We start from the raw sequence: 23,944 nt of genomic DNA on the forward strand, positions 1-23,944 counted from the left end.
TCGTCTTGGATGCGAAGCACCTTATAAGCTCGCAGAATCCGGTGGCATCCGCGCTCAACTGCGCATGCACATCGTCCCCCCTCTTTCTCCTCACCCACGCTCCACCTCTCTTTTGACTCGCGACGCCAACGCAGGCAGCATCTGTTGAACTACTACGCACGCCCCGCCCTCTCTCTCTTCTTAGCATCCTTCGCCGCCGCGCTTACACCACCACTACACTGTACCCCCCCCCCCCAGCGCGTATACGTCCCCTCCCTCTCTTTCTCATCTCCTACGCTCTCCCTCTCCCACCTCGCAACGCCGGCACAGGCAGTGTTTGCTAGCGAGTTTCTGGACTGAAAAAAAAAAAATGGCCCCGTATCTACATGTTCTACTGCAAATGTCGTCGAAAGACGATAGTCTTGCGTCTGGGGAGAGTGAACAAAACGTTTATTTGATGTTCTGCGCAAGAAAATCGGTGAATGGTATTCTGGAAGCGCTGCGTCAGAGTGCCTCGAGCGTGCAGCGGAGGCGAACGAGCGCATCAAGTCACGTCACGCGTGAGGCATGAGCGCTATCTGGCAGTTATCTTGGAAAAACGAAGCGCGCGCGGCATGCGCACCCGTCTCGGAGGTGATAAGGTGTAGAACGCAAGGCGACGGGTAGGTGCCACCACCGTGCCGTCTTAGCAAAGCGTTGGAAACACTCGCCTTTTCGTGCAAGCGTTGCATCGTCAGCGCAGCGTGATAAGCGCTACGGTCCTTAGAATTATTTATGTATGCCTTTTCTAGTAAAAAGGCACATATACAGACTATTGACGTGTTGTTATAGTGCCTCATATATGCGCAATAATTGTTTTTTTAAGTGACCATAACACAAGTATTATCGCTGAACCTTGAGCAATATTGGTGGACGCTGCGGATGGGGTCGCCGGTTTTGGTTATCGTTAGGTGCCGTTTAGACTGTAAGGTATTGTTAAGGGTGGACAAACAGACACATGGACAGACCGAAATTTTTTTTCGTTGAATTTCCCCAAGAAAGACCATCGTCTTTAAAAAGCGACTGCTCGCGCTGCACTACCGTTCACTGGCCACCCCGTATATAGCTATGGATCTTGACCTCCAAGGTAGTGCCGGTGGGAGATTTTTCCTGTGCGTTGTGGAACGAAAAAATCGCAGCGTGCACGTTGACTGGAAGCGGCCTGCGGGTCTCTCAGTTAAATCGATGTCTTATGTCTCTCATGCCCATTAGCAGCGATTGGCGTGTTCCAGTAGGAAACACCGGTCCATATCACCACGTGCTTTGCCCACTGTAGCCGTGATGGGCGCCAGCGTCAATACCGCCGTCAGTGCAAGCGGTAACGGCCGCTGCTTCGCAAGTACACACGGTTCCCTTTAGTGGGAGATGTAATTTTTATACAGGAAAATCTGTAGAAAAAAACGCACGGGACGAAATACGAGCCATGCCAGCAAGCGATCGCATATCACATTCCCTTGGTATGCGGCCAGGCTTATATAGGCCGAACAGCTCGATGCCTCAATGAGCGGACATGGGAACATGCTGCTCCACTAGAGACAACAGGACTTTGTGGTCACCTGGCGGCTCATTGCCGAGACCGCGCGTGCCAGGCGTATCTTGAGAAAGTATTCTAAAGAGGAAAAAATAGCAAAAAATTTTTACCGATAAAAAAATGAAAAAAAAAAACCTCCGACCCAACAGCAAGTCCGATTTTTCTGAGCACTGTAGAAAGGTAACCCAAAAATTTAACTATAATATGCATGTCCTCTCTTTCTTGTCCTTTCGTGTCTTAGTTGCTCGAGAACAACAATGTCCTAAATGTACCAGGCCTGTCGCTGCTGAGACACATGTCTATATCGGTCGGACCAGCGCCTCAGGACGCATAAATAATTTATTTCTGGCTGTGCTTTCAGTAACTAGCCACGAAATAAATAAGGATATCAATGACTATGCCATGTTTACACAATTAAAATCACAGAGTTTCTTATAAATACACGAGAGGGAACTCTGGCGCTAGTGTCTACAGGAGCTGCAACGCACGGCGCTTCAGCGAACATGGGAATGATGGGTAGTACATGGATTTGTCTAAGCTTCGTTCTTTCGGCTCCGTTTGGCTCCGCATGGCCTAAATCCACTTTGCCGCAAGACGAAGTTCAACAAAGGTTCAGCAGTTACGCCTTACCCCCTTGACCTTTTTAAGGCTCACCAATTCAAATAAGCTCACGAAGCTCACAACGGTTCGTTCTTTATTCGAAACAAACCAGACCGCAACAATAAACAAAGCCATAAGTGCGCTCGAAGTGCGCAAGCACGAAGACTAGCCAAATCCGCGTACTACCCACCATTCTGATGGTGGCTGAACTATCGAAGGGCCCCCCAAGAGTTAATTTTAAGAAATTATATGGTTTGAATGACTTGTGACAAACCCTGAACGGACGCAAGGCTTTTAAAAAGAGCATGCAGAATGCAGCAACAAAATCGAGTGACTCGATTATTTGGGCCCAGAGCCCTTTCGTGAAACCCACATTATAGGGTGCGATAAAATATTGTCGTCGTGCGACGATGACCGGAAGTGGGGGCAGTACAGAATAAGATGGGTGTGACCTTCGCATACCCACGCCACCATTCCGGCAACTTCGAGTTCAAGAAGTTGGTCACGTCTCAGCGAAACACTCACAAGCACCTCACAACACTGGTTCATTCTACAAACGTTCAGGAAGCACCAAACAACCTCTGGAACTTCCTTTGTTGTAATTAGTTCTAAACCGAACTCTCGACGCTTCAATGAGCACCAGCAACGATTCTTACATGTGAAAAGTATAGCTTAAGTATGTACTACCAAAGCAAACTTCACAAAATTGCAAGGCCCTGAAATACTACGACCGCAGGTGATGCCAATAAACCTATCGGTTACCGGATATGACCGAGAATCAAGAACATTGCCTCCCAACATGCAACACCTGCACTGAGGTCATACGCCACGCTGCGTTCACAACGTTCCAGACTCTGAGTCATGTCCGGGGAGCAATTATGGCGGCACCTTTCTTTTCTGTATGTAATTCCTACGTTTAGCTATCAATAGACTGTACGCTGTTGCGAGCCTTTTTGCGACATATCCCCTCGAACTACTCCAAACGTCAAATTGGGCCTAGTGGACACGCCATAGTTACAGTATCTCTCTAACTATAGCTGTCTCCGCAGCCCGAAAATCCGTCGCACCCCAGGCTTTCTTAGTGCAGCCTACTGCCCCAAAGTTCACAGTACGCGACTACGCTGTAGCCTGAACGAGTAAAAAATGCGTTTTTACAGCACATTATGCGAAAGCGTTCTCTCTCCCATTCGCGCAGTCCATCATACAGGGCTCAGCGCTTTCCATTATAAAAATAATGCCTCAGTTCTGAACTAGACCATTAAGGCTGGGCCTCGAGAGTTAATGGTGCAATAGAAAGCGGCGCGGCGCCTCCACTGTTGACATTTGTTTTCTCCAGGCCCTTATCTTGGCGGTAACATAAAGACGCTGCGTCATGAACGACACTAGTGCCTTCTTAAAGTCACAGGAAGAGTGACAGCGCGTGAAAAAGAAGTTCCAATCGCGTGTAGCGCGCAGGTGCCATACTGGCCGCCTTTTTTTTTTATCGCGATAATGCATATTACCACTTTTTCGTCCATACAGTTCTCTATAGCAAATCCTTGCCTGACCCGCTATTACTTCATATCAACGAATCAAATAACCATTTCACGCGCTCTTTGCCTCTCAAGTTACCCACCAAATTAATTAGATTTAAATACCAAATTATACAGGTACTTTCATCATCCCAACAAGACATATTTTAGAGAGCAAAAAAGAAGGAGGACTCGGCAACCACGTTTTAATTAAATTCGTTCCAGACCAGAAAGTGCAACGATGATTATATGTGAGGCCAATTATGCTTTGTACCGGGTGGACTCACTATTAGCGTCCTAGCTCTCTACAACAAAGCTCTCTAGAAGTCTTGCCTGAGAACTCTGTCTAGAAATTAGCAATCACTGCATTGTGAAGAGGCAACTGGCATGCGCAAGACGAGGTCATTCGCGCGCAAGTCAGCAGCCAAAGCTCCATGCAATGTCGCAACTCAGCCGACTTCGCTCTCACCGCAAGCGGCGTCTCGGTAGGGAGGCGAGGCAACCTCGAAATTCACGCAAAATTTATCCACTACATAAGTCGCGCGTATCATTAAAACCAGTAGGTTGTCAAAACAGTATTGCCACGACATTTTCAAATAGTTTTTTTTCCTAGTCATTAAGTGCAAATACCGGCAAGCTTCAGAGCAACCTCTATAACTTACGTTATACAACAGCCATCTAAAGGTCCCTTTGACTTAGTTTCCCTTGAAGGTGTACGTGTCAAGATGTTACGACACCTAAAGCGGTTGCAAGGGGAGCAAGATATTGCGACGTTTCGTAGTGGTCAATGCGCACGCCTGGCGGTCTATTCTGCTGCTATAATTTAAGCCGCCCATTGAGTGACAGAAAACTGATGTGACAGGAAAGCAATAGTCGCGGTATAGCATGCTCGATTTTGTACATTTGTTTTCTCTCACAAAACCAGAGGCTTGTAAGAAGTGGTGCAATAAGTGCAAAAAAGAAAGGCAGTGAACGAAGATTCCGCAGGTGGTCGTTATTTCCTGTCGCTGTTTCATTTCTGACTCGGCCAGCAAACAAACCCATGGACAGCTTACCAAAGAGCAGGAGAGATAGCAAGCGCTCATGTCGATATTCGCGATTACACCAGCTGAAACCGCCGTGCTGCGGTCGATTGCCCTATATTGGACATCATGGGCACCGGAACGATGTCGTAATATAACTTGGATATACTTGCGAAACACTATCAGTGGCGAAACTATCCTCTCCCCCACAAATTCGCATTAGTTTGTGATGCTGCACGGCGCTCCTTCGTGGGTTGCAGAGATTATCGTATCTCTCTAACCTTAATCCACTACAATCGTTAGTTCGACGACTCCAGGTTCGCATTCGCCGCCTGCAGCCTCACCACGGGTGAAATGCAGCAGAGATTTGCGAAATCGCACAAGTGTCATTTTTTTTTTTTTTTTTTTGCGCTGTAGCACCAACGATCAAGGATTGAAGGCGACAAGCTACTAACTGCATCTTACTACGGCGAAAACCTTAGATGGCCTATCAAACACGCAACTTGTATAGGCGTCAACACGAGTAATGTGAAAAAGCATCATCTGATGTCATGGTATTTCGCGACCGATATAGATCGCCGAAATTTGTGCATCACTATGATGTCATTACATGGCGCTGTCGTTTAGTCAAAGGTGGGCCGATTTCGGAGGCACTGCTAAACCACGTAAGGTGCTGACAGATGTCGGGGCAATTGAATGAGAAGAAAAAGAATGGTTTTCGGCTTCCAGTCGTGTAAGCGGATGCATACAAAACTATGCGATTTCTTTTTTATCCCACCTGCCTTTAGAGAAAAAAACTAAACATTAAAAAATGTGTCCCACTAGCCATAGCGACGCGTATATATATATATATATATATATATATATATATATATATATATATATATATATATATATAACTTTCATTGATTGCTCAAACCTTGTGATCGTAGCATTATCAGCGAGAACGGTATATTCACACATTTCATGCGTTTATGAAATAGTAACAGCCGGAAACCGTGATGACGTTGTACTTTCTGATCCTGCAGGCAATTTCGCTCAAGGGCTAGGGCTACGATTACCAGCGCTTAGCTTCCGCCTCTCGACTCTAACACGAACAGTAACGTAGCCACTTTATAACCCCCCTCCCCGTTAAACCCCCTAAAAAGATTTCATTTGATTTACAGGCTTCAAGGGCGTAACATCTGATGACTTGGAAAGAAGAGCCCACACGTCAACTCCATTACAATGGAGAGCATTTTGCTTCCCGAATAGAAGATACCGCAAGTCCGACTGCGCGCTGCTGTTGCACACACTCCGTTAATGTGACCGTGCACAGACGAAAAACAACGCGTTTTGTTTTTCTTTTCTTTACTAGTTTCCACCTTCCGAAAGCTTACCCTGAGGTCACCATATCTCTCAATGCGGGGACGGACAAGGGTCAGACTTTTACCGAACGCTTGTTATTGCTGGCATATGAATGGTCATTTTAGTGTACGTCTGTGACTCTGTAACGCCAATCTCCGTGCCGAGTGACAGGAACTCGTATACCATGACACAGGCGGGCACAGAGTTTCATACAATAATACCTAGAGAGGAATCTGGCGCTAGCGTCAACACGGACTCCTTCAGCGGCGATTGTACCCACATGGGAATTATGGGAAGTACAGGCTTCGGATCTGCTTCGTTGTTGAGATTCGCTACCACTGTTTTTCGACTGTGAAACAAAGTGATATGAACTTTTTTTTTTCAACTAAATCTTGCTTGATTCCTTTATACGTAAAAACTTATTGCAAAAGGTTTCCGTGACCATGAGATGGAAACCTGAAAAAATTCAATTACCAGAGTATGCATTGCTCTGCCATTGTGTTCTAGGTTTGACATCAGGTTACAAGGATTTTTTTACAATTGAAAACAACAAAACAGGTCCGTTCTTCCCTCAAAACAAAGCAATATCTATTTGTGGAAATAAGGGTACTGTACTAAGCCGGAAACACTCAACATCGTCTGCAGTGATGCCAGGTGCCTATGTTCAAGTGGCCACCCACAACGCGTATCTCGTTTTGTTGTGAAGACGAGTCACAGGAGCGTGACGTTGCGTACACTTATTTTCGCCATCGATTTGCAATCGATCCGAGTGAATTTTGGCAGGACACCCTCATAAAAAGACGTGAACACCATGCAATATCGTGCACTGGCCTACGACGCTACATCACTGCGCAGCGGTGAGTGCATAACGTTTCGCTAAAACTGTGTAATACACTCTGTGAAGCTGACACGTCGCACACACACACACAAAAAGAGATCTACAGCAGTCATCATCCTCTCTGAAAGACAAAGGCACTGCTTGAGTGCATGGCTCCGCGTCCCAGTGACCACCCACCCAGCACGAAGACCGAAACCAAAACTGTAGAAGAAGATCCATAGACAGCTCGCTAGCTAACGTGATCCAACATGAAGCCTGTACTTTCAATCACTCCTATAGTGGTACAGCGATCACAGCGCCAGTTTCCTCTCTGGATTATTGTATGAAACTCTATGCAGGCGGAATACATCCGTGGACAAAACACACGTAAAATAATTTTTCCGCAAACCAACTGCCCCGAAAAATCTACATGGCGTAAAAGTGAACATAACCGTGTGGGATTTCGCCAACATGACAAAATGTCGTAAGCATTTTTGCCTCAAAACACGACCATTTACATAAAAAGCGAAGATCGTGCAAATTTTGTACTTCCGAATATGTCAGTGATGGAAGTGTGTGTGTTTTTTTTTTTTTTTTTTTTTTTGAGCACCGTTTGGAGCAGGAAAAGTACTGCTTTAGACCAGCCATAAGTGTTTTCAGAGCAGAAAAAAATGCTGGTATACAGCAGCTATTGGTGTTTTAGGAGCCGATATTCAATTTACCATACATTAATTGAGATTCAGAGCATTATCTAAGCATCTCGTAAATATTAGCATTTCTTATGAAATGTATTTGATAGGCAACAATCAATAAGATTTCCTGCAGAAAAGAATGGCAGTTTGTCACAACTGTGCTCTGTAATGAGCTACAATTTAAAGTACTCGTATTTGTGGCAGATATCGAATCAAACCGGAAAGCTGATTGCCACATTTTATAAGCAAGCACAGTCCCACATAAGCGTTGGAAAATATGCAGTAGATAATCGGTATGAGATAAAAGCAATCCTGCTCATTTTCACATTTCACCACATTACCCTGAATGTCTAGCTGAGAAAAAAAAAAACAGCCAAATGAGCTATATGCTTAATATGTAAATTCTTGTCGCACAAATGAGATGAGATTCGATAATGCTACACACTAGTAACGCACTAGGATGATAGTACACACATTCTTTATCAGTTTTTCAAAGACTTGCGAGTGCGTCAAACAGCAAAAGTTCGTCATTCTAATTCTCTCAGTGTCGGAGCAGGTTTGGAGCAATTACCAACAAAAATTACTGTTCGGAGCAGCATGGAGCAGCCATTCTCTTTTTGGAGCAATTTGGAACAATTGGGGCAGCACTTTCATCACTTGCTCCAACTCGTGAAGTGCAGCGTGGATTTTCGCCGTTAAAGGACAGGGAATGGTGACACGCTTTGTGACACACTTTGACACGCTGCTTTGCGATTCCTCTCGTGCTCGTCGCCGCGCAGCGCAAAGGCGGCCGGCCGCGACGTCACGATGACACGGCGACGCCATTGGCTGGAGGGAGGTCGTTTGACGGCGAAACAGCCACACTGCTCTCGACTTGCATTAGAGAGTCGCCGCTCTTGAGCTAGTTACCTTACTCAGCATGCGCCCGAGGTGGCTGATGTCAAATTACGTCGCGCAATGTACAATCCAGCGTCTATGCAACGTGCGCGCGAGAGGTCGCCGAGCGCACGTAGAGCCATGCAGGGAATGCCAGCGAACAGCGATAAGAATTTTAGAACCTCAAAGCAGAGTAGCTACACTGTAAGGTACTTGTTGAGAAGCCGCAGGGCGTTCACGTGCGCAACATGTGTGCGCACGCGAATGCTTCCTAAGGCGTTTTCTACGCATATGCACGCCACCTCCACGACTTCACGAACTTAATGCGGCCAGTAAGTTGTACCGAGCACGCATCGTGTGCGTTCCTCGATGCTACGAGGCGTGCACGAAATCGCTGGGCATACACACGGACTCGTCAAACCGTTACTTGGTGCGGAGTTACTTGGTACCCGCAGAACATTCGAAGGCCGCTGCAACAGTTTCCTCTAAATGACGAGTACTTTCATCGACTAGCTTCACAACCAATCGAATGAAGTACTTTTTCCTCGGCAGATGAAACTCGTGCGAGCCACGATTGCTGGAGTCGTTTCCGTACGTTCAAGTCAGCGTCTTCCATTACTGTTCTTGATTTCGCCGTTGTCTAACGAAGTCAGCAGCGCACCACACGGCACGCAGCTACGATTACATTTTCGGCATGCCACCGGAGTGTCATTTTTAACCGTGCGATAACGATGACGCTACCACAGCGAAACAGTGCCAAACGCTTCAATCGGTAACAGCAGGAGGAAAAAAACTCCTGCAAGGATTCTATTCCCAACCACGGTAGTTTCAGTTAAACAAGTGAACTGTAGAATATTGTTCAGGCTTTATTGCAAGAATGTATGTAAGGAAATTATATTTAAAACGACGCCGGCAAAAAAGCAAGCAAGAATGAGTCGGATGTTAGACAAATATAATGGCAGCTTCTGAACGAAAACTTACATCCCTAATATAAAGCATATATCTCGCATGTCAGTGTTGTAAGCTACAAGGTCCCTATGAACACCAGTATAACCTAAGGAAAAGATAAATAACTTGCTGCGAAAAGAAGTCGTGAACAACGGCGCTATAGCTGTCGTAGAGTATATCGCACATGTCCGCTTAATGTGCATGGTATTTATCTGCTTAATGCGCATTTTTCCTCCAAAAATGCAGATTTGCCAACTCGCCCTACTAGTTAATTACTTTTGCGGGCAGCCACCTTCGCTTCAACCATGCCAGCCTCCGAAAAAAAAAAAACGCGCCGCAATGCTCAGCTGCGTTAGGCTTATTGTGGCTTCCATGATACAGTGAACTTTAAATGGGTAATTTTTCGAGTTTTTGTGAATGATTCTTCCACGTTTTATCGTTAAGAGGTCAGCTGCTACAATTAACACTCTTCTCAATGCATGCACTGGATGGTAACACGATATTATAACGTATAAACACCTAACAAACCAGCATGCAGTTGCACAGAGCTTCGAAGCTAGCACCCGTGTCCCCTACAAAGTGTAGCGCTTTGCTATTACTGGTGCTCAGGTAAGGCAGTGGAGGTAAGTACAGGAAAAAAGCAAAAAAAAGGCTGTGTATGGACCCCTTGCTCTGACTTGACAAGAGGAGGTGGGGTCCTAACAGAGCAGTTGCATATTTTTTGGGATGAGAACTGCCATAAAAGAGCAGCTAAAACGAGGTCTTGGTTTTAAAAAAAAAAAGTAATTTATAACCAGCAATCAAATGCAATTCGTTACCCTTGACAAAGCAATCACTTGTGTTATAAAATAACAAGAAAAAATTTATTTGATTTCAATAATTGATTACTTCTAACACATTACGTACAACTCTGGTTATTAGAGCAAAGGGTCGGCAAAGCTTTGCGGCAAAGAGCCAAGATGCATGAAGCAAGACACTAGGAGGGAAGGTGCAGGAGGATTTGTAGGCAAAGAGAGCAAAATTCGGTGAACGGGTGATAATATACAAGAGCACCAAAATATTGACTAAATTTTTGTTAAATTCTGGCTAAGTGTGAAGATGGGGACAGAATGCCAAATGAAGGCATTTGTTTTGCTTTGTTCCAGTCTAACCCCATTTGAAAACAAAACTGCAATGCCAGCCTTCAGAAGGGAAGTGAAAAGGAAACGGTAGGATTCTGAGGCCCTGCCTGGGCTGCATAGGACTGCCTCGCGGGCCCCCGATTGCCGACCCCTGTCTTAGGGTATAAGTGACTTCTTTATATATTACACACAATTGCTTTTAACAATGCCTGCAACAAATACCTTCATTGCAGTCCTTGAGCTCGCTTACTTAGAGCAGCAAACACTACTTGCAGAAAAAATCCGCATGCACAATTGGCTAGTTCGTGTAAAAATTCCCCGATTACCTTTTCACCTAATTACATTACGGCACACACCGCACATTACAAACTGTGACTCGCGAATTCCCAAACCATATCTATCCGTTCTGAATAACATCCCAGCATGGCAATAGTTTCAAGACACTCATTCCCTAAACGTGCAACGGAATACACCGGTGTTCATGTTACTTTCGTCCTTGAATGCATAAATGGGGCTTTGTTTTAAAAAGCAACTGGAACAACGCCGCATTTCGACTGCAAGTGTCATGGTGCTGGATAAATGCCACCCTCGGATTCCATTCACCACAAACATGCCTAGCACACTCAGCTGCCCAAGTTCCAAATTTGCAATATATCCCCTAAAGCAATTAATCTATCTATGAGATAATAAGAGGATTTTAAGTAGATCATGCATTTCGATTTCGCAGGTGTTAATGTGCACTGCTGGGCGTAATCAAGCTCGAGGACTATAATCTTGCTACAACCTGTTACAAAGTTGTGCATTTACCCAGCATTTACCAAATGGGCCTTAATATCAAAATTAACACACCGTTATTACACAAGCGAGGCAGCAGCGATGGCACAGTGGTTAGAGCATCCGCCTCGCATGCAAAAGGTCCGTGGTTCAAATCCCGGTGCCGCGCAGTTCCCAACCGGATAAAAAAAAAATCCGCGTGGTGATAGAACTGTATTACGAGGCCTGGGGTGCGGCCTCACCGGTAACCACCGCCGGGAACGCACTCCCTCACCAGAGAAGGATTGGCCACCCTGGTGCAGTATTTGGCCACTACCTCCCACATGCATACGTCAAATAACTCCCGGCCCTCAGTCCCCAGCAGCTGCAAAGCAACTGACCACGGCGGCGGTCAGATCTGCAACGCAGCAGAGGGTGCTAAGAATCTCTGGATCCGGACAGGCCGCCATTTGAACCTGAACTTGGCAACGTTTAACGCTAGAACCTTATCTAGTGAGGGAAGTCTAGCTGTACTATTCGAGGAGCTAGAGGGTGTTAAATGGGATATAATAGGGCTCAGTGAGGTTAGGAGGACAGATGAGGCCTATACGGTGCTACAGAATGGGCACGTCCTTTATCGGGGCTTGGCTGGCAGAAGAGAACTGGGAGTGAGGTTCCTAATTCACAGAAACATAGCTGGCAACATAGAGGAATACTATAGCATTAATGAAAGGGTGGTAGGTATCGTAATTAAACTGAATAAGAGATACAAGATGAAGCAAGATGAAGGTAGTACAGGCATACGCGCCTACATCCAGCCATGATTACCCTTCAGTTGAAAGCTTGTATGAAGACGTGGCATCGGTAATGAGTAAGGTAAAAACACAGTATACAATACTGATGGGAGACTTTAATACAAAGGTAGGGAAGAAGCAGGCTGGAGACCAGGCAGTAGGAGATTATGGCATCGGTACTAGAAACACCAGAGGAGAGCTACTAGTAGAATTCGCAAAACGCAATAATTTACGGATTTTGAATACTTTCTACTGAAAACGAGAGAACTGCAAGAAGACATGGAGGAGCCCTAATGGCAAAAATAAGAACGAAATAGACTTTATAATGAGTGCACACCCAGGCATCATGCAGGATGTGGAAGTGGTTAGCAAGGTACGATGCAGTGACCATAGAATGGTACGGTCTCGCATTCGCCTAGACTTGAGAAAGGAACGACAGAAACTGATACACAAGAAGCCAATCAATGAGCTAGCACTGAGAGGGAAAGTACAGGAAATCAGAGTCTCCCTTCAGAACAGGTACTCGGCTCTTAGTGAGGAAACCAACCTTAGCATAGATACAATGAATGATAACCTGACGAGTATCATTAAGGAGTGTGCAGTGGAAGTTGGAGGCAGGGTAGTTAGACAGGACACTGGCAAGCTTACCCAGGAAACGAAGAATCTCATTAAGAAGCGTCAAATCATGAAAGTCTCAAGTACAACAGACAAAAAAGAACTGGCAGAGCTTTCGAAGTTGATTAATAGGCGTAAGGTATCCGATGTAAGAAAGTATAACATGGAGAGAATTGAACACGCTCTGAAAAACGGAGGAAGCTTCAAAGCAGTGAAGAGGAAACTTGGGATAGGCAAAAATCGGATGTATGCACTAAGGGACAAAGAAGGCAATATAACTACCAATATGGATAGGATAGTTAAAATAGCGGAGGAGTTTTACAGAGATCTGTACAGTAGCCGGGACAAACCACGACTTTAATACTATAAGAACTAGCAGTAACCCAGATGACACCCCACCAGTAATGATAGAAGAAGTCAAAAAAGCTTTGGAGAGCATGCAAAGAGGCAAAGCTGCTGGTGAGGATCAGGTAACATCAGATCTGCTGAAAGATGGAGGACAGATTGTGTTAGAAAAACTAGCCACCTTGTTTACGAGGTGTCTCCTGACGGGAAGAGTACCAGAGTCTTGGAAGAACGCTAACATCATCTTAATACATAAGAAAGGAGATGACAAAAACTTGTAGAATTACAGGCCGATTAGCTTGCTCTCTGTAGTATACAAGCTATTTACAAAGGTAATTGCTAACGCAGTAAAGAAAACATTAGAATTCGATCAACCAAAGGAACAAGCAGGATTTCGAACAGGCTACTCAACAATCGACCACATTCATACTATCAATCAGGTAATAGAGAAATGCTCAGAATATAACCAACCACTATACATAGCCTTCATAGATTACGAGAAGGCGTTTGATTCAGTAGATTCAGCCGTCATGCAGACACTGCGGAATCAGGGCGTCGATGAAGTATATATAAACATCCTGGAAGAAATCTACAGGGGATCAACTGCTACCATAGCGCTTCATAAAGAAAGCAACAGAATACCAATCAAGAAGGGTGCAAGGCAGGGGGACACCATCTCCCCAATGCTATTTACGGCGTGCTTACAGGAGGTTTTCAGAAGCCCAGAATGGGAACAGTTAGGGATAAGGGTAAATGGTTAATGGTTGTGCACAAGATTGTACACAAAATGACCCGCGTTCACGCGCCCTTATCTTTCGCTGATATACCAGCGCGTACAACACGTAGTACAGACGCTTTGAACCTTGTACCCTTCCGGTCTCGTTTGGATTGTTTCAAATTCTCTTTTTTTCAGCGTGTGGTGGAAGTTTGGAACAAGCTTGATGGTGCATTGTGTAGACTAAACACTGTAGAGTTCGGGAAAAATTTTATGTGCTAGTCACATAAATTTGTGCGCACTATTGTTTGTTTCTGTGCTTTTGTTGATTTTTCTGTACCCGCTCCTGCAATGTCCCAGGCATGGGACAGCAGTACTTGTAAATAAAAAAATGGAGAGTACCTTAGTAACCTGCGCTTCGCCGATGACATTGCATTGCTGATTAACTCAGGGGACGAATTGCAACTCATGATTACGGAGTTAGACAAGGAGAGCAGAAAGGTGGGTCTTAAAATGAATCTGCAGAAAACGAAAGTAATGTACAACAACCTCGGAAAGGAGCAGCGCTTCGAGATAGGTAATAGTGCACTTCAAGTTGTAAAAGACTATGTCTACTTAGGGCAGGTAATAACCGCGGAGCCGAACCACGAGATTGAAGTAACTAGAAGAATAAGAATGGGGTAGAGCACATTTGGCAAGCACTCTCAAATTATGACAGGTAGATTGCCACTATCCCTCAAGAGGAAGGTATATAACAGCTGTATCTTGCCGGTACTTAGCTACGGAGCAGAAACCTGGAGACTTACAAAGAGGGTTCAGCTTAAATTGAGGACGACGCAGCGAGCAAGGGAAAGAAAAATGGTAGGTGTAACCTTAAGAGACAAGAAGAGAGCAGAGTGAATTAGGGGACAAACGGGGGTTAAGGATATCATAGTTGAAATAAAAAAAAGAGGAAATGGACATGGGCAGGGCATGTAGCGCGTAGACAGGATAACCGCTGGTCATTAAGGGTAACTAACTGGATTCCCAGAGAAGGGAAGCGGGTAAGGGGGCGACAGAAGGTTAGGTGGGCAGATGAGATTAAGAAGTTTGCAGGTATAAATTGGCAGCAGCAAGCACAGGACCGGGATAACTGGCGGAACATGGGAGAGGCCTATGTCCTGCAGTGGACACAGTCAGGCTGATGATGATGATGATTACACAAGCATTGTGACAAAGAAAAGAGCATAGTGGTGCATAAATGAAACATGCAGGGAGAAGTCAACGAAAAAACCTGCACTACAGTGGAGGAAGACAAGAACAGGAAAACTGCACTGTGCATTGAGACTGAACAAGCTGCCCAAATAAGCCCCCTAACACATGATTCTCAAGTAAATGTGCACGGTGCTACCACTCAACAGGCAGAGCTATACCAGGGCAGCCTGTAGCCAAACAAGACAAGTGCTCACTGATTGAACATTATTGAGTACGAAACATCTTCAGGCAATATCCCGAGTCTCACAGATCGCATGCTGGGCCAACACTGCGAAGTAAAAGTGAAGGCAATAACTAAACAGAAAGTTCACTTGGCAAGGCTGCCTAAATGGCTTTACATTCATTCCCTTTTCAGTTCCTCTACACAACACCATAATCCACACAACATCATGTCTAGGGTAAAAAATCAAAATTTAAAGATTAACAGGAAGAAACTTGTGGCCAAAAGCCTATATCAGCTCGACAGTGAAACCTAAACTGTCACCAGCTCCCTTGAGGAGATCATAGACAAAAGCTTACGCTCCACAAGACTATCTTAATTCATTTGAATCCCTCTTCATTCATTGATTCTCTTGAATTTATGCGGATCCACTCTTGGTTCGCTGCTATGAGTGTTGATCACTCTACTCAGTTTCCTCTAGGATTACACCCAAGTCACTTAGTTCAACCTCAAATCATTCTTGGTTCATTTTAATGTACATTGATTCAATATAAATTCGCTTTATTTGTACTCCTAATCATTCAGCCCTATTACATTTGTATTTATCATAAAAAATTTGGCACTATTTTTTTCATGCCATCACCTTATGATTCCAAACTTTTCAACATACCAGACATTATAAGGCTTTGCCTTGACAAATCAATGCACACATCCATTAAACAATTTACTTGCACTGCACTGATGGGGCACAGCAATAAAATAGTGATGCAGTGCACATGGAAGTCACCACTGTATTACTGGCCCTCGCATAAAACAAAAACATTCAATTTTGTTAATTGCTGCTTCATTAGGACTGTGACAACCATCATTTTTATACATTTTATAAGACAGTAAATGCCAAATTGATATTTATTTCATTGCAGGCAAGTTGCCTCTCCCATACCAATTTTTCAGCCTATGAAGCACACATTCTCATATGACAAAATTAAGTATTATGCCTTCATATATATCTGTTTTTAACTGTTAGCTTAATTTATGAAATTGTACAGTAGAATGTGGTGATAGCCAACTTATCATATGACTACTTTGAGGGGCGGGCATTATTTGCACAGTAAACCACAATTTAAGTAATCATATTCCTCAGCAGTTTGCTAATCACATTTTAAGCTAATTACACTGAGGTGTATATTACAATATAAATTATGGTTGATAAATTTCGAGCACCATTTAAATTATTCAAACTCATTTATCCATCTGAAGACATCTTGACTATGACACCAGTTTCAAGATAGCTATTCCTAAAGTTTGCTACGAGATGCACTACTGTCACAGTAAACTAGCTTAAACACATAAAAAAGACTTTTTATAAACGAAGTAAGTAGAACACCTGCTTATCTTACTGAAGTTTGATGAACCTGATGATACTGATGAGGGTTTCCAAATTTGTGTACACTACACGAAAGCATGTGTTTCCCACAATTTGCTTACCTCGAGTGGCTGTTTAGTCACCTAACCAAGTGCCGGTAAGACACAACAGACAATTTCACTGTTTCTTGTAAGGATAACAGCACATAGCAGGCATTATCATCATTTTCACTGATCATAATGCCCACTTTCAGGGTATTCAACATAACTGCTGTTCAATTTTTTTATATAATACCTAGAAAGACACACATAAACATAAGACAATGATACTGCTATGTCAGTGCTAGAGACATAAAAACATAAAACGTAACATAAGAGACATAATAGGCATACTAATAGGCAAGAAGTGAAGTTCTATTGTACTAATTCTTCAAAGCAGATAATGGTGCCGCCATGATCAAAGTGTGCTACAAAGTATTGACTAGGGCCACAGCAACAAAAAAACATGCACTGTTTTTGTCTCTGAGTGTGCAGAGGCATAATCAGACACTCACCCAAGCAAGATGAAAAATGAAATAGACAAAAAAGTAAATTCATAATGGTTGCCAATAACAAAATGGGCATTCTTCAAAGTATAGTGTGAATTATTATGCTTTGATAATGAAGTGATACCAGCTAGCCCCTTTTTTTAGCCTCACAAGCTGGTGTTATGCAATTCCCCCCCCCCCCCCCTTGTCCAATGCTACTTTCCATATTTTTACTCTAAAAACAACTTCCCCTGATCACCTAGTAGTTATGGTGCTCGACTACTGACCCGCAGGTCACAATAGCTGTGATGACTGCATTTCTGGGGAGGCAAAATATCAGAAGCCCATGCAGTTAGACTTAGGTGCATGTTAAAAAACACCAGGTCAAAATTTATATAGCTCTCTACTGTATTATCTCTCATAATAATATTGTGGTTTTGGAACATAGAAACCTAACAATTACTATTATACTATAAAAAACTCACCGGAGTCAGACAAGGCTTGCTCCTGGCCTGATGGAGATGATCCTCCGCTCTGAAAGTAAGGTGACACACAAGATTTCATGAATTAAAGCCCAGAACCAAGGGACAAATAATTGCATAACAAGAACACCGAGTATACTAAACATGTTGGTCAATGCTAAAAGCACTAGAATTTCAGAAATATTCTTCAGGCACCCGATCTACTTCTTTCATTTTCCTGTGCTACCCTCTGCTGTTTTGGTACGGGCCAGGACAAACAGTTTTGCCAAATGCAATGCCTCTGAGAGAGAAAAAGAGAGAGAGAGAGAGATGTTTCGTGGCTTTTACTTTAAGGGAAGGGTGCATGCGCCAGGACATGCTAACTATGCTCGTAGGCTGACCATTAAATGTTTTTCTGCAGACTGGCCGACTGATTCTAAGAATTAATATCTCAAAGCAACAAAATGGCTGTTACCAGACACTGTACGCCATGCAATTTTGACAACTTGAAGTTCGTTGATATGCACACACAACAAAGTAAACATGCATTTATTACATTCTGACCCGATTAGTACGCAGCCACCGTAGCAGCTCTTGTACTAAGCTACAAAATGCCTTAGCTTAGCCATAAGATGCCAAAGCATTTTTTTTTAAATTCCTTCCCATGTTGCAGTGGTTGCACATTTTTCATACGTGTAGCGTGAAGCACATGGGTGTTTTAGCGTTTGGCTACAACCTCCCCAAGATTTGATCTCAGAATCCTACACTAGATCCAGCCATACGCATCCACCCTTCAGTTAGCACAAACAAAGCAATTTACTTTGTATGAGTATTTCAGTATTCACATTTATATCTACTTTTCCGACTCAGGTATGCCAAGTTGAGCATCTGTTGAAGGGGTGCTGATACATAGCTTAGCCTCACTGGTGACCCAGCATTTACAGCAAAAAGTCTCGATTTCTCAAGTTTCTGACACGTTCACAGTGAACACAAGCATAGCATGCCTTTATACACATAACTAAAGGTTTATATCAGTCACAGTAGCCACATGACACAACAAAACATTAATGAGAAGTGCACATTTGTATTATGCAGGCAGTTTCCATGTAGCAATAGCATCAATATACAGTCCAACCACTAGGATGGTCCAACGGATGTGCAATGGAGCAATTTACGACATGATGCCACCACAACCTCAAGTTTCTATGATGTAACAAGCTGCTTGTTTCACATCCAAAGCTCAATTGCACTTTGCAGGCATTTTGATATGGTCAATAGACCTTTTCCAAACATACAGCCCCTCTTTATTTTCTGGTGGCAATGTTTGGCTAGAGGGCATAATATGAAGGTGTCGTGTGAAATGCATTTATTTCTTCACTTTGGCCTATGCATTGCAACGAGCAGTAATGACACCCTGGTGTGCAAAATTTTGAACCTTCAACAAGAATTTCTCAAAGATTGTACAACTGAAGGAGACAAGCAGATTGGACAAGTTGGTGAGGGTCCATGATAAAAATATTGTCGCGGTTCAACGTAAGCAGTGCATTGAGACGTTGAGTCCGAGGACCGACGGCGTGTGTTTATATGCAGGAGCCAAGAGCAGGCGAGCAAAACAAAAGCACGTTGTCTTCTTCAGTCTCCCTTTTCACGAGGCTGTTAGTGCGCACATCGTCTTCGTTCTTTGTTTCGGGCGCGGCATTTGCCTCCCCTTAAAAGAGCATCGCCCCGATGCTATAGCTGAGCCATTGATTCGAGCATGAAGTCACTTTGTAGAAGCGACGGTGCCTCGCAGAGTCACTCGCTGACGTATGGCTTAATGCGCACTGCGTGCACAAGCTCAGGTCGGTGCTGGCGGCGCCTTGAACAGTTCGGGTTATCCGGGACGACTTCATAGGTAACGTCACTTAGTCGTCGCAGCACTCGATAAGGTCCGAAGTACCTTCTGAGCAACTTTTTGGATAGTCCCCGTCTTCGTACAGGCGTCCACACCCATACCCTGTCCCCGGTTTCGTACGTTACAGGTGTATGACGTAGGTTATAGCGGCCTGCGTCGTACTCTTGCTGTTGGTATATTCGCAGACGTGCGAGCTACCTGGCTTCCTCTGCGCCTTGAGTAAACGCGTCAGCACTCATTTCGTTGTCATCGCATTCGTGTGGCAACATTGCGTTCAACATCGTTCTTACTTTTCAGTCATGAACAAGGCTGAATGGGGTCATCCGTATGGTTTCTTGTTTCGCAGTATTGTATGCGAACGTTATGTAAGGGAGAATCTTGTCCCAGTTTTTGTGATCGATGTCCACATACATTGAAAGCATGTCTTCCAGAGTTTTGTTAAGTCGCTCGGTCAACCCGTTGGTTTGTGGATGGTAAGCTGTCGACTTGCGATAAATAGTACCGCTGAGCACCAACACATGATCTAAAAGCGCGGCCGTGAATGCGGTTCCGCGATCTGTTACAACGATCGATGGCGCACCGTGTCTCAGCACAATGTTCTCTATGAAGAACCGGGCCACCTCCTCTGCTGTGCCTCTCTGGATGGCTTTTGTCTCGGCGTAGCGAGCAAGGTAGTTGGTCGCCACTATAACCCAGCGGTTACCAACACTAGAGGTGGGAAGTGGGCCCAAAAGGTCCATTCAGATCTGGTCAAATGGCGTCAGGATCTGGACAAGGTGTAGCGAACCGGCTCGTTTCGTTGGAGGTGACTTGCGCCGCTGACAATCGAGGCAGGTCCGAACATGATGCTTCACGGCAGCGGTGAGTCTAGGCCAGTAATATCTCCCTCGAACTCTGCACAGTGTGCGCGTGTAGCCTAAATGTCCAGATGTTACCTCGTTGTGGCACGCTTGCAACACCTCAGAACGAAGAGTGGTAGGGACGACAAGCAGGTAGGTGGACCCGTCTGACGAGAAGTTAATTTTGTAAAGGACATTGTTTCGCAGACAGAACGACGATAGTCCTCTTGTAAAGGCTTTGGGCGCATTCTGGCTTCGTCCTTCTAAATAATTAATCAAGCCAAGTAGCTCAGGATCGTCATGCTGGTGATCTGCGATGGTTGACGTGTCGAAGATTCCGAGGAACGCTGTCTGTTCATCAAAAGCAGCAGCCGACTCTATTGGTGATCGAGATAGGCAGTCAGCGTCCGTGTGTCGTTTTCCCGACTTATACACCATCGTTATATCAAACTCCTGTAGTCTAAGGCTCCAGCGTGCCAATCGCCCGGAAGGATCTTTCAGACTTGTTGGCCAACACAACGAATGGTGGTCACTGATAACCTTGAATGGGCGGCCGTACAAGTATGGGCGAAATTTCATAACTGCCCACACCACGGCGAGGCATTCCTTTTCAGTGGTAGAGTAATTTGCTTCTGTGCGTGACAGAGTTCTGCTTGCGTAAGCGATCAGTCTTTCCTCGTCGTCCTGGCGCTGCACAAGCACAGCTCCGAAGCCAACATTGCTGGCGTCAGTATGAAGCACTGTAGGGGCTGTCTCATCAAAATGGGCAAGCACGGGGGTCGTCTGTAGACGTTGCCGCAAGTCATTGAAAGCAGCTTCCTGTTCGTCCCCCCAAACAAATGCAATGTCATCCCTCGTGAGACGAGTTAAAGATGACGCAATGCGCACAAAATCTGGAATAAACCGCCGATAATATGCACAGAGACCCAGAAAACGCCTCATTCCCTTTTTATCTGATGGTGTTGGAAACTGTGCGACGGCGGCAACTTTTTCGGGGTCTGGACGAACTCCTGCGTAACTGACGACATGGCCAAGAAACTGCAGTTCCTCAAAGCAGAAGTGACATTTCTCCGGCTTGAGCGTCAGGCCTGCGGCCCGTATGGCCTGCAAGACCATTTGCAATCGTTCAAGGTGTTCGTCAAACGTTGTAGAAAACACAATGACGTCGTCAAGGTATACTAGGCAGGTTCTCCATTTAAGCCCAGAAAGAACGATATCCATGAGACGCTGGAAAGTAGCAGGCGCGGAGCACAAGCCAAATGGTAAAACCGTAAATTCCTACAGTCCATCTGGCGTCACGAAAGCGTTTTCTTCACGATCCCTGGAGTCTACTTCAATTTGCCAATATCCGCTATTTAAGTCCATGTAAGAGAAGTAACGTGCGTTTCGAAGCCTGTCAATCGAATCATCTATGCGGGGAAGTGGGTACACGTCTTTTTTTGTAACCTGATTTAGCTTTCGATAGTCCACACAGAAACGCAGGCTGCCGTCCTTCTTCTTCACTAGAACAACAGGTGATGCCCAGGGGCTTTTCGACAGTTGAATGACGTCGTCTTCAAGCATTTTTGTTACCTGCTGTTCTATGGCTTCTCATTCTTTTGAAGCCACACGGTACGGATTTTGATGGATTGGTCTAGCCATGTCCTCTGTGATGATTTGGTGCTTGGTCAAGGACGTCTGGCCAACTTTCGAGGTCGACGCAAAACAGTCGTGGAACTCGTCTAGCAGCACAAGCAGGCGTTCCCGTTGTTGCTGAGTTAAAGTAGGGCTGACGTCAAGGTTAGGTGCTAGGTCATGTGGGTCTTGTGCAGGTGTTGCTTCGAGTGCTGAAAAGCAGTCACAAACACCTGCGATCTCGTCGAAATGTGCCAATGTTCTGCCTTTTGGAAGGTGCCGTCGCTCGGAGGTGAAATTGGTCAACAACAAGTTCGTTCGGCCGTCGGTGACATTGACTATTCCTCGTGCTACGGAAATCCCGTGTGTGAAAAGCAGCGAGGTTAGTTGGTCAGCGACTCCTTCACCGTCGAAAAGTACGTCACATGCTACTGAAACGAGGATACATGATCAAGGCGGCACGACTATATTGTGGTCTTTGAGACGAAAGGATTTGTGCTCTGGCGATGTAGGATCAGTCAGACGAGCACTCTCGTAAAATGAAGCCACGCGGTCCGGGGTGTTGATTATTGCGCCATGCTCCCTGAGAAAGTCCATTCCTATAATTAAATCTTTGCGGCACTCTGGGAGAACAATGAAAGTCGCGACGAAAGAAGAATCTCCTATGCTGATTCTTGCTGTGCATCTTTCAGTAGGGAGCAGCAATTGACCACCCGCTGTTCTTATATGTGGTCCTGTCCATGGCGTTTTTACTTTTCTAAGATGATCAGCCAGCTTGTGACTTATTATGGAAAAATCAGCACCCGTATCAACTAAGACCGTCACTTGCTCTCCATCAATAATTACATTGTGGTCGGCGCTCACCATTTCGTCGTTGTTAATACTCGTCGGCGTCGAGTCGTTCTGTAGCGGCAGTACTGGGGACTTTTTATCGTCTTGTGGTCGGGCTGCGACCTTACCCCTAGAGGTTGCTGCCTTTAGTTTCCTCGGTAAGGGCTGGGCGACCTTATGCCCCGAAGGTCAGCAAAAGTACGTCGATTACAATGTCTGAGCAGGGGATGGAGAGCGTGACCTGTGGGTGGAATTGGGCTGGCGATTAGGAAGCGACTCGTGATAGGGAGACCACGTTGTTGAAGGTCCTCGAAAACCAGGGTCGTCATGGCGAACAATGTAGTCGTCGTTGGCACGGCGACCGTTGTACCCTGGCCGAGACGGGCGAAGCGATGTGTCGCGGTACCAACAATAGCGAGCTATATGGCCGGCACCACCACAGTTGAAGCAGAGAGGGCGCCGATCGACGGTGCGCCAAGCGTCCGTTCTGCGAAATTGTGGGCATCCTATGTCTTCTCGTGGTGGCTGGTGGCATGGAGACATAGGCCGACGTCTGAAAGCCTCATGCAATGGTTGCGACGAAGGTGCGGCTGTAGGTGGCTGGTAGTATGATGTAATAGGCGGGACGGGTTGTGGATGGCAGACAGCGTTGGCGTAACTCAGTTGACGCTGATCGCGACCGAGATCAGCTGCTGAAAAAGCGTGCCTAAGTTCGTCCAACGACTGCGGCAACGGCGGTCACTGGTGTATCCACTGGAGGAGTCCAAAGCTTCTGAATTTCTTCTCGGACAATATCTCTGATCAGGTCACGTAGGGAGCCCTGATTGTCCAGAGTCACTGAAGCGGCGTTCATTGGGGTGGTAGTGGACGAACGATCATATTGCCTCGATCTTTGGTGCAGAGCACGCTCAATGGCAGTGGCTTCTCTTATAAAATCGGCCACGGTAGTTGGGGCATTGCGCACAAGTCCAGCAAACAGTTGTTGTTTCACGCCGCACATAAGGTAGCGCAACTTCTCCTTTGACATATTGCGATCAGCCCGACGACATAGGCACGTCACGTCTTCAGCAAACATTGCCACAGTTTCGTTAGGTTTTTGAAGCCTTAACTCGAGCAACTGCTGAGCCCGCTCTCGACGGTCGACACTAGCAAAGGTGTCAATCAGCTGCTGACGAAACTCATCCCATGTGGATATACGGCCTTCTCGATTCTCAAGCCACGTGTGAGCGCTGTCATCGAGAGTGAAGTACGTGCGGGCGAGCTTCTGTTGAGCATTCCACTGGTTGATTGAGGC

The 23,944-nt window shown here is 45.3% G+C and overlaps 1 protein-coding gene across 2 annotated transcripts in view; it reads right to left on the reverse strand.

The window, feature by feature from the left end:
• The window catches only part of LOC119176594 (uncharacterized), a 184,220-nt gene that overhangs the window by 142,050 nt on the left and 18,226 nt on the right, over positions 1-23,944 (reverse strand). For both annotated transcript variants that reach the window (XM_037427952.2, XM_037427950.2), the window contains exon 2: positions 17,497-17,545. In XM_037427952.2, coding sequence (XP_037283849.1) covers positions 17,497-17,545 — 49 coding nt within the window. The remainder of the gene's footprint in view (positions 1-17,496; positions 17,546-23,944) is intronic.

This window comes from Rhipicephalus microplus, chromosome X (assembly GCF_043290135.1).
Source record: "Rhipicephalus microplus isolate Deutch F79 chromosome X, USDA_Rmic, whole genome shotgun sequence".
NCBI classification, from domain to species: domain Eukaryota; kingdom Metazoa; phylum Arthropoda; class Arachnida; order Ixodida; family Ixodidae; genus Rhipicephalus; species Rhipicephalus microplus.